The 10,767-nt window shown below is 51.2% G+C and overlaps 1 protein-coding gene across 4 annotated transcripts in view; it reads left to right on the forward strand.

The window, feature by feature from the left end:
* Positions 1–5,982, forward strand: part of Mgll (monoglyceride lipase) — a 108,894-nt gene extending 102,912 nt beyond the window's left edge. For all 4 annotated transcript variants that reach the window (XM_031382508.1, XM_031382510.1, XM_031382507.1 and 1 more), the window contains 2 exons: positions 626–841; positions 3,293–5,982. In XM_031382508.1, the coding sequence (XP_031238368.1) occupies positions 626–841; positions 3,293–3,418 (342 nt within the window). In that variant the 3' untranslated portion in view covers positions 3,419–5,982. The remainder of the gene's footprint in view (positions 1–625; positions 842–3,292) is intronic.
* The last annotated feature ends 4,785 nt before the right edge of the window (positions 5,983–10,767 follow it).

A 10,767-nucleotide genomic window follows, 5' to 3' on the forward strand; every position in this document is an offset into this window, starting at 1 on the left:
GCTGCTCTGGAACCAAATAACCGAAAGCTAACATGGTAACATGGCGTTCCTGTATTTTGTTTTGTTTTAGATATAATTTTTGAAACAAGGTCAGTCTGACCTTGAACTCAACTCCCTCAGCTTTGATGTCCCACAGGTTATAAGCATGTGCCACCATACATGGTTCTCTTGATGCTCGTATTTGTAAACTCCAACTCAGTACTGGAAATTTCCCACAGGCCTTTATGTAGACAGCCAGCCCTCCACATCCTTGGACTCCACATGGGAGAATCCAAATAGCCATTTCTTAGCTGTTCTGCAAGGCCCAGCATTTCTATTGCGCTGTCCTTGGCCTACGTCTGATAAGTCATCTAGAGATGACTGAAGCCCATGGAAGGGTGTGTGGGGGTTTCTATTCAACCAATATATCAAGCTACATCAGGTACCTGAACACCTCAACTTGGGGGGTGCTGCTCCCTGGCGTATGCTGAGCCCAAGCTGTGTGAGACAAACTCAGGTCTTAGTGCAAAAGTTCAGAGCACAGTTTAGTCAGGAACTGAATGAGTTGCCCGTCTCCACAACCTGTGGGCAGGCAGAAGACCACCCTCTTAAGAGCCCACAAACTGACAGTATCCCTTCCTCTCAGGTTGACCTGTACGACTCTGACCCACTCGTCTGCCGGGCAGGGCTGAAGGTGTGCTTTGGCATACAGCTGCTGAACGCCGTCTCGAGGGTGGAGCGAGCAATGCCCAGGCTGACACTGCCATTCCTGCTGCTGCAGGGTTCGGCCGACCGGCTTTGTGACAGCAAAGGTGCCTACCTGCTCATGGAATCATCCCGGAGTCAGGACAAAACACTCAAGGTGAGGGACGGTTGAGGGACGGGAGGCCATGTCGTGGGGTCGTCCGGGGTCAGACCAGTCTGGCCGGGAAGAATCGGTGAGGGGTTAGAGGTAAATGGACTTCGTAATAGCATATGGTTCTCCAGTTCATTGCTTCACCAGAATGAGCCTCAACAAAGGAAGAGAATAAATCTGAAGGTATGGGCAAGAAAAAAAACCCGAAGCGCAGGTTCTGGGGCTCTTGGATGAGTCTGGTCTGCAAAGGTATCTATCTACTGGGGTTGGCCCTGTGGCTATGGCCCCTGAAGACAGGCTGCGATTGGATGGTGTGACATGTTTGACACAAGGAACAGTCAGAATATCACCCAGCAGCTTTCAAGACAGATGCTGTTTGGGTCCAGATAGATGCATATGTCATTCGTCCCACTGAACTAGGAGATACCCCAATTGAGGTGAGACCCTGCTGGGCACCAGTCAGATAATATATAACCCCCAAAATGATGCATACCCACCTACTTGCCCACATCATTAGGCTCCGAACCTGCACAAGTGTGTGGGTGCCACATAACCTGGTGTACATCCTCACTGTGTTATAAAGACAGCCAGGTGACTCTTTGAAAGTGGTAGAGTCAGAATTTGAACTGAGGTTCTTGGGCTTCAGTCTGCAGTTTCTCCCAGCTCTGCACCACCCTGGCAGAGACTCATATATCTTTGCAAATTGTCAAGGGCCTCCCCTGGGGTGCTGCTCAGGGGTGGAGTTCTGCCTTGTTCAGCACTTCCCCATCACTTCTGCAACTCCTGTTTATTTGGGTTCTGACTTTGTGGAGGTCCCGAGGACAGTTGGATAAAGTCTTCCCCTCCCCTGGAGCCTGCACCTCAGTGAGTAAGAGAAAATGGATGCTCAGAATGTCTGTGAATAGAGGTCAAGGGCTGCAGGATAGGGGGATTTGAGGACACTTCCCTCCCGTGAACTGACAGGCTGTCAGGGAGACTAGCCATGGTAGAACCTTCTAGACCAAGGGAAGGACAGGTGGGAAGCACTTGGTCTTGGCACAGGGAGCAGGCATGAGAACAAGGCTGTCACAGGAGGAACCCATGAGAAACACTGTTCAGAGCCTATGCTGCCTTCAGATGGGAGACACCTGTGCCCATTGGAATGCAAATCCACCTAAGCAGGAAATACCCGCACCATGTGGAGGCTTCTGAAGGACAATAAATGTGTTGAAAAGCAAAATGAGCCGGCTCAGACAGCCAAGAGTGGCATGGTCTTAATGAGCATGTGTGGACTAAATCCCTGAACCTACACTGTGAACACATGATGGTTCCCTGAGCTGGGAAGAGGGACAGACAAGAGGACAGGTAGGTTAGACGCAGATGCAGTTAGGTGGCTGTATCTCGATGTTCTGTGTACCTCGCTGAATATTTCAAAATGAAAGAGACATGTTGGGCACAGGGGAGTAAGTAGCCAGGGCCGATGGACCTGTTGATTGCCTTACCCAGCATTGGAGGCTGCTCCTGGGCTTTGGGCCTGTACAAGCAAGGGGGCTACAGTGCCCCTCTGAGATGGATGACCCCAGCAGACATCAAAGAGAACTCCTAAGGCAGTTGGCAACTGGGTGGGTCTCAGTACTGACAGAAGGCTGACTTTGGGGGCATTCTGGTCAGCCATGTAGTGTACTGTGGTCACTAGGCTGCCGGGGCTAAAGGAGCCACCTGCAAGGGAGGGAGCTGACCAGGACAGGACAGAGCCGTGGTGTGATTGAGGGGACCACTGGTCTGCCTCTGAACACTGACATCCAAGAGTCATCCAGAGACAGCCAAGCATCAAGTGTCTCTGGGCGTGGCAAGTGAGATAGATCCCTGGAGACCTCGCCATGGGTGTCACTGCTGTGGGTGAGCAGGGAGAGGGGTGGGGGAACTGGGGGGAGTGGTGGAAGGTTGGAGTGTGAGGATGGACCCAGGAGCTTCTAGGCGGGAAGGATCTGGGGCTCTAAGCTGCACCAGCTGGAGAGCCCTGGGAACAGGAGGGGATAACCAACTGTTGCAGAATTGTAATTCATGATTAGAAGGTGCTGGCTGGAGCCAAGCAGAGACACATACCGGCCTTCTCAGCTGCCAGGGAGCCTGAGGCAGGGCAGCTTAAGCAACATGGCAATATCCCATCTTTAAAAAATGGAGGGCTGGGCAGTGGTGGCGCACACCTTTGATCCCAGCACTTGGGAGGCAGAGGCAGGCAGATTTCTGAGTTCGAGGCCAGCCTGGTCTACAGAGTGAGTTCCAGGACAGCCAGGGCTACACAGAGAAACTCTGTCTTGAAAAACAAAAAACAAAAAACAAAACAAAAAAAAAAAAAAAAAGAAGGAGGGGGAACATTTGGGGATGCCTGCCTAGTAAGCGCATATGGCGCTGTGCGCTCCTGGCCCCTGCCTGCCCTACACACCGGTTCTAATTCTCTGTCTCTCCTGATTGCAGATGTATGAAGGTGCCTATCATGTCCTCCACAAGGAGCTTCCGGAAGTGACCAACTCCGTCCTCCATGAAATAAATACGTGGGTGTCTCACAGGATAGCTGCGGCAGGAGCTAGGTGTCCGCCCTGAACATGCTGGCCCAGCAACCAGCTCATGGTCTGGGGGAGGCAGGCAGAAGAAGGGCAGTGCTGGCTGGCTCAAAAAAAAAAAAATCACAAATTGGAGGAAATCCTAATACCCTAGTGCAATTTACTTTGGAAAAAAAGGATAATTTGTCATATAGATGGCTACTGGCCACTACCTTAAGGGGTAGGCACTTTATGAAAGAGGGAGTATATTTTCTACACAGAAGACTGTGTGGAAATATCCTCTGAATTTAAAAAAATGCAGCATCTGCCCACCTCTCCCAGCTCCTATGGGGTTCAGGGACTCTCTGGCAGTCCCGTATCCCAGCCTGCAATAATCAGAGGTCTCTTTCCTCCTGTCCCAAATCCTCTCTGACTGGCTATCCTCTGGCATGTGATGAGGTGGCCTGTACCCCAGAGCTAGCTCCTTCGCAGGCTCATGTGCCCCTCCAAGGCACTTCCTCAAAATGGGAAACTACCCTATGACCTGGTCAGTGACTCTTCAGATGGAAACCAGGCTGGGGGAAGGGAAGGTGGCCCTGAATAGCTTTTCTCCCCCACGCAACTCCCCCCTCCCACCCTGCTGGGAGTTTGGGTACCCACAGCATGTTGTATGTATTTAGAGAGGCACCTTTTCTCAGGTCACTAAGTACTCCATGCTGAGGAGGGTGGCTTTGAAGATAATTGTTTAATATATATGGTATATTCTAAATTAAAGATTATATGGGTGGGTGGGTTAAGCCTGGGCAGCTTTGGAAGAACTGGTACCCACACACAGGGCCAGTCTGAGGACCCAGCTCCCTAATTGAGGACTAGCTGGCAGAGAAGACTCAGGGTGGAGGACTGTGGTCCTGGGCAGTCCCTCTGTCCAGAGCCACTAGGAGTTGCTTGCCAGTAGCACAGCTACCTCTGGTGGCAGGAGAGACTCCCATGGAGCCATGGTGCTGGCTGCCTGCCAGGGACAGCACAGAGCACTCAATGACTATCCGCAGACAGGGGCCACAGCCGTCTGCACCCCATTCCAGACTGCAGCACGATGGCCCGGCCAGGCCTCATAGAGGCTACCCTGAAGCAGTGAAACCCAAGCCCCCCGTCCTCTCAGGTGCCCGTCCAAAGGCCTCACTTAGCGCCAGCAATAACTGGGGCTCACTGCTCTCTCGGAGCACTTCCATCTTTACAGAGGGCATTGCTGTTACCTCAGGAGTCATGTTAATGCACATAGAACCCTGGGAAGGGGCGCTGCTGCCAAGGAGAACTGCCCGGCTGCTGGAAGGGGCGGGTGGGCCTCCAGGAAGGTGGAATCTGGGGCGTCCTTTCTGGAGTTTATTCTAGGTCCTGGGGAAGGCCCTCTGCCCCCTCTGGTGGCCCTGACCAGGCATAGCAGTCAGAGGCTGACCACCTACTATAGGTCATAAGGTCACTGTGCCCTTCAGCAGGGCCCAAGCACTGCATGCAGGGAAGGAAGGGCCCAGGAGCTGTTCAGGGCCCCCTCTTAGCTCTCCTTCTCTTTAGAAAATAAAGATAGAAAGAGTGTGTGAAGAGGGACAGCCAGCACTCCCTCCTGCTCAGGGAACCCTGGACAGCAGTGGACAGGCATGGGGTATTTCTGCTCTCCATTAAGTAAAAAAAAAAAAAAAGGAATCCATTCCAGCAGACTACTGTACCCAGATCTGTGACTCTTACCAGGAGCCACCCAAGGCTGCTCCCAAAAGCACATGCTGACAACGCCACTTTTCCAAACCAAATGCCAGCACCCGGGCTGGCGGTTTTCATGCATGACATCATTTAGAGATGCATTTGTATCTGGTTAAAGAATCACTAACACTAAAAAACAGGGGTGGGATGATCTGAAGTTGAGACAGTCTTATGAAGCCTGTAAGGGTCATGCCCCCACATGACAAAATTCGGGACCAGCGCAGGGCTCCGTCTGTAGAGAGCGAGGCCAGCCTTGTACAGACTCCGCCCCTGGCACTGGAGGAAGCCTGACTGTTAGGGCTTCACAGTCATCCCCCATCACCAGGATGCCGAGGAACTGGGGTGTGGAAAAAATGCTAGGACACACAAGGCTTGGCCCTGAAGAAGGTGGAAGCCAGCAAGGGACCACTGGTGGTCCTCCCCAGATGAAGGAGGGGAGCCAGAACCTGTAAGGACAGAACATCCGTGGGCTTCTCCAACAACCATGGACTTAGGGCCTGAAAAGCTTTTAAGGAAAAGGTGCCACCTGCAGGCAGTGGATCATCTCAATCACTAAGCCCCAGTTCCTTAGAGGTAGAGGGACAGCCTCCCTCCACCATGGCCCCTCAGCTTCTGGGTGTCCTGCGGACCGCCATGGGAGCAGCGGGGGTGCTCTGCTCACATCCTGCCTCGGGGTCACCTCACACTTCCCTTTCTCTCCTGATTGCTAATGTAACTCTCTTAAGAATCACAGTGGCTCACTGGTTCGTCACCGTCACCGTGCCCAGTCACTCCCCATGTATACTCCTAGTGGGGAACCTGTATCGGCTTAGAATTACTAAAGAAACCAATGTGCACTACAGCTCACCATAATAAACCACGTGCTTTTGGAGAGCCCTGTGTCTGTCTGTCTGCCTGGCCTCTCGTCCTGGGCGTCAACCCTCTTGCTAAGAGGACTTCAGGCCTGTGCTTGAAGCAATGAAGTCGTGTGCCAGTCACCTGGCGAGGACTCAGCAGTCCTTTCAGGGACAATTGTCAAACTAGATGCATGGATTTTCTCTTCTCCCCTCCATTCTTGGAGGGGGGTCATGCTAGAGGATAGTACCCCCGCCCCACCCCCTGTGCTCAGGCAGCCTTAACAGCTTGCTGTTATGTTGGCTACCTAGCATGGCCACACCCCATCTTTACTCATGCCTGTCCCCTGGCTGTGGATGATCCAGAGCATCTGTCGCTGGCCTCCTGGGCACCTCCCCTTGCTCCCCACAATCTCCTGACCAAACAGCTCTGCTTTCAAAGTGTCACCAGAATCAGACTGGCCCACTTTCACTCTGACCAAATGCCAGCACCTGGGCTGGCAGCCTTCATGCATGACTTCATTTAGAGATGCATATGTGTCTGGTTAAAGAATCACTAACACTAAAAGGGGGGAAGTGATCTTCTGGAGCAGGGACAGGGACATGAGTGCATCATGTGCCTGCGTGACAAAATCAGAGCTAGGGAACACCAGCTCCCTCGGGACCCTGCCAAGTCAGGAGTGAAGTCTCCACTAATGCAAAGGTCTCTTGAGTCCCCCACTTACTAAAGGCCAAAGTCCCTGCTGTGAGCTGTTTCCAAGCTGTACCATCCATCACTGACCGCCTCCCTATCCCATTCTTGCTTTCTCGATCACTACCCCGCCCCATTGGATATGATAGGCCATTTGTCCTCTGGGCAGCCCACTGTCCCTTACAAGGGTCATGAGGTGAGAAGGGCATGTTCCTATCTGATATCCAGAGGATCCCCAGAGATTCTGTGTCGTGGGACTACAGAGGGAGAAAGGGACTGAGTGGGAGGAGGGGCAAAGGGAAAAGTAATACATAAGTGGATACAGGGAGTGAGAGAATGTGTGAGAACGGATGCAGGAGGCTGTGAAGGGATGAATGAGCAAGGTGAACAAAGGAGGGAAGATGGAAAGAGGGAGTGTCCAAAAACACAGCGCTCACCCCCAAGGGGATAAGAGATCATTTATTCTGGAGCTAAATATGAATGACCATGGCCTGGGAACATGAATTCAGGCCACTCAGGATTCCACGTCCCAATGTCCAAGTTTCATGAAGTTTTTATAGTAACAGAGTTAAAGACATGGATCGAGGTGCTTCTCAAATACATTGACGGAAACGCTAGGTACACAAGTGTAATGGTTTGTATAATAAATGTCCCCCATAGGCCCTGGCCTTTCACTGGAGGTGCTGTTTGGGAAAGTTAAGTGTCTTGCTGGAGGAAGTATGTGACCATGGATGGACTAAGCCACTCCTGGTCATGGTTTTATTACAGCAAGGAAAAGTAACCAATATAACAAGTTAAAGTGAATTCGGAAAGTCTGCTGTAGACCTCAGATGTATCCAAAGGCATGCTTAGCTTTTTGGTTGATGGAAGCCACCGCCCAGCGAGGTTAACACACATTTCAAAGGATTTTGCCTATTAATCATAGCTATGCTCAGACGCTGAGGTAGACAGGGAATGGCTATTAAAGAGGCTGAAGATAACCCATGATAAATTGTAATTAGGCTCTTGACCTATAATATCTCAGCTTCTCTACAACCTTTGAAGTTCCAGTCAGCCTTGCAGAAGGTTCAGTGGGAAAAGGGAAGAAGGGAGATTCCTCCTTCCCAGGGACTTATGGTTCTTAGGAGCAAGGGAATGGATGAGCACCTGCAGAAAGACCAGGTGCATGATTTTTGGGCATGCGCCTTTCAAAGAATAGAACAGGAATTAGGAATTGCATCTAGTACTTCTTTGCATCAGGACCACCTTGCCTGTGGCATGGCCACAGCTGAAGAGACAGGGAAATGAACCACCAGTGGGCTATAAGAGGAACTGAAACATGGGACATGGTCTGTTGCCAGATGAACCTGCAGCACGCAGGCCTGCAGGGAGAGAAGGACAGAACGGCCTAGGGAGAACAAAGGTCAGAGCAATGAGGCAGGTACCTGCCGGCAGTGTCTGACCAATGGGATGGCGAAGCTGCTTGGGAGGTGACAGCAGCCTTGGGGTCCAGGAGGAAAGAGAGAACACCCGCCCCTGCTCTCTGGAGGGAAGGAGACTATCGGTCAGCCAAAGATGCTCACTGCCCATTTTTGGGGGTTCTGGTTCTACTTCCCAGGGAGGCAGGGTTCACATGATGAATGACTGGTGAAGGCTCATCACGACCCCATGGGTGGTGGGCTCCAGTGGCTGGTTGGAAACCCAAGAATGCAGTGATTTGCTACAGCCACAGCTATGGTAGAGCCACATACCCCTCTGTCCCCCAGCACCCAGCAAGGCCTCATGGAACACTACTGAGGCCTGAGGACCTTCACCTTTGTCTCCCAGACCTGGACAGATGTCCCCTCAAGGACTCAAGAAAGACTACCATAGGTATATCCACAAACCCTGCAGAGAGGGAGCAGCCTGCACAGCCAGTAAACTTGGTTCAGAGGCCTACCCATGCCTGACCAGAGAAAGCAGACATCTCCCCCAAATGCATAAGACCTTAAAACTGTTCAGTACATAACCAGAGCTAGGGCATAGCTCAGCAGGGGAGTGCAAACCCTGGGTTTCAACACACAAAATATAGAATATAAACTGTCAAGTTAAAGGCAGGTGTTTTCTTCATTCTAAAAGCCCCATATAGAAGCTATACTGATCTGTCCCCTCACATCTTCCAAGAGCTTCTTAGAAGCTGCTTTTGCTAAAAGCCTCCAACTCCTCATTTTGTCCCACATAGAAAGTTGGGCAACAGCCTCGCACCTCTGCCTGCCTTCATTTTGTGACTGTGTTACTTTGTGTCAGCAGCTCCCCTCTGTGCCCAGGCATAGTTAAGCACATCTCACTTCAAACTAAGAGGCCCAGAGATAGGCGTTGCACTGACTTTGGAATTCAGGAACTGTAGACACCAAAAGGACAGAACGCCCCGCCCCACCTATGCCAAGCCAATCTCGGGACAGGATAGCCTCCTAGGACACCCCATCCTTCAGATGAAGGCAGTTGGCCTTGCGAGAAGGGCTGCTCCCTAGAGCAAAAGTTTTTGTCCTATAGGACCAGGCTGGTCCCCTCAGAAGGTACCACTGCTAGCAGAGTCAAAGCTGAGACCACACTACTGAATGGTGCCCCATCAGCTGTGGCCACTGCCGCTCAGCAGGTTCCATGGCCAATAGATCTCAGGGACCTGTTCATCTTCCTTGGTGCTCAGACGTGTGCCCCCTGGTGGCCGCCAAGGAGCTGTGCTTCTTGGCTCAAATGGAATTATTCATACAAATAAAGGATGGTGGTTGGCCTCCACCAGTGCAAATGTCCTTGCTGAGTCTGCAAGCAGGGATGCATGCTGTGCTGAGAGCGCTGTTGGGTTTACAAGGTCTCGGACTCTGGGCCTGAGCTGTCACACTGGCTGCGGCTCTAAGGTCCCCCTTAAGGAGCTAAGTTCCCAAGCTTGGTGGGTGCTGTGTGCCTCTGATCCTAAACATTTGAGAGGTGGATGAAGGAGAATCACAAATTCAGGCCCATTCTTGTGCGGCGCTTCTGCTGCCTACCAGCAGCAATAACGACCGAACACCTGGACTTCTCTCGACGGTTTACTCAGGAATATTCTTTTGTTACAGCTCTCCTAGGTACCCAGGTGTTACAGCTCTTTAAGGTACCTAGGTATTACAGCTCTCCTAGGTTCTTAAGTGTCACAGCTCTTCTTGATGGCACGGCTCTTCTTGATATTACTGCTTCTGCTTCTGCTTCTTCTGCTTCTGCTTCTGCTTCTTCTGCTTCTTCTTCTGCTTCTTCTTCCTAGGTGCTGCAGGTCTGCTTGCTTCCGTGGAGTGGCTCTGACTGTCTGGAGACAGCCCCTTATATACCCGAGCCTGAGCCACCAAGTCCTCCAGGATTGGTTCCCTGTCAAACCCTCATTAGCATACACCTGCTCAGGAGGGACGCATGCGCAGTACACACCCACTCGGAGGCGCACATGCACAGTAGAATAGTCTGTTGCTACAGTGTATCAGGAACCAGCGCCAGCTTGGATACAATCGTGCCTACACATTCTAGGCTATTATAGCCAGTTTTGAGGTTACTCTGAGGTACAAGTCCCCAGTCTCAGAAGAAATGTGGTTTCCAAAAGGAATGGTCCCCCTAGACTCATCAGTTTGAAGGCTTGGCCCAGAGGGAGTAGCACTATTAGGAGGTGTTGTTAGAGGATGGCCTTGCTAGAGTAGGTGTGGCCTTGTTGGAGGAAGTGTGTCACTGTGGAGGTGGGCTTTGAGGTCTCCTATGCTCGAGCATTGCTCGGTGTGGCGCAAAGCCTGCTGATCAAGATGTAGAACTTTTGACTCCTCTAGGACCATATCTGCCTGCACACTGCCATGCTTCCTGCCATGTTGATAGTGGACTAAACCTCTGTAAGCCAGCCCCAATTAAATGTTTTCCTTTATAAGAGTTGCCATGGTGTCTCTTCACAGCAATGAAACCCAAACTACGACAGAAACCAATCTGTTTAAAAAAGAACAAAAACAAAACAAAAAAACAAAAAACAAACAAACAAAATAAAACCAACTACTATTAGCGTTAAGTTCTCATGTTCATTTTCCTATAAATAACCTAAAGGCTCTGAGATGGGAGCAATGTGTCACCCTAACTAGCTAGTTTGCTTTTGAAGTATGCTTGGCTGCTCTGAAC

This window comes from Mastomys coucha, unplaced genomic scaffold, assembly GCF_008632895.1.
Source record: "Mastomys coucha isolate ucsf_1 unplaced genomic scaffold, UCSF_Mcou_1 pScaffold20, whole genome shotgun sequence".
NCBI lineage: Eukaryota > Metazoa > Chordata > Mammalia > Rodentia > Muridae > Mastomys > Mastomys coucha.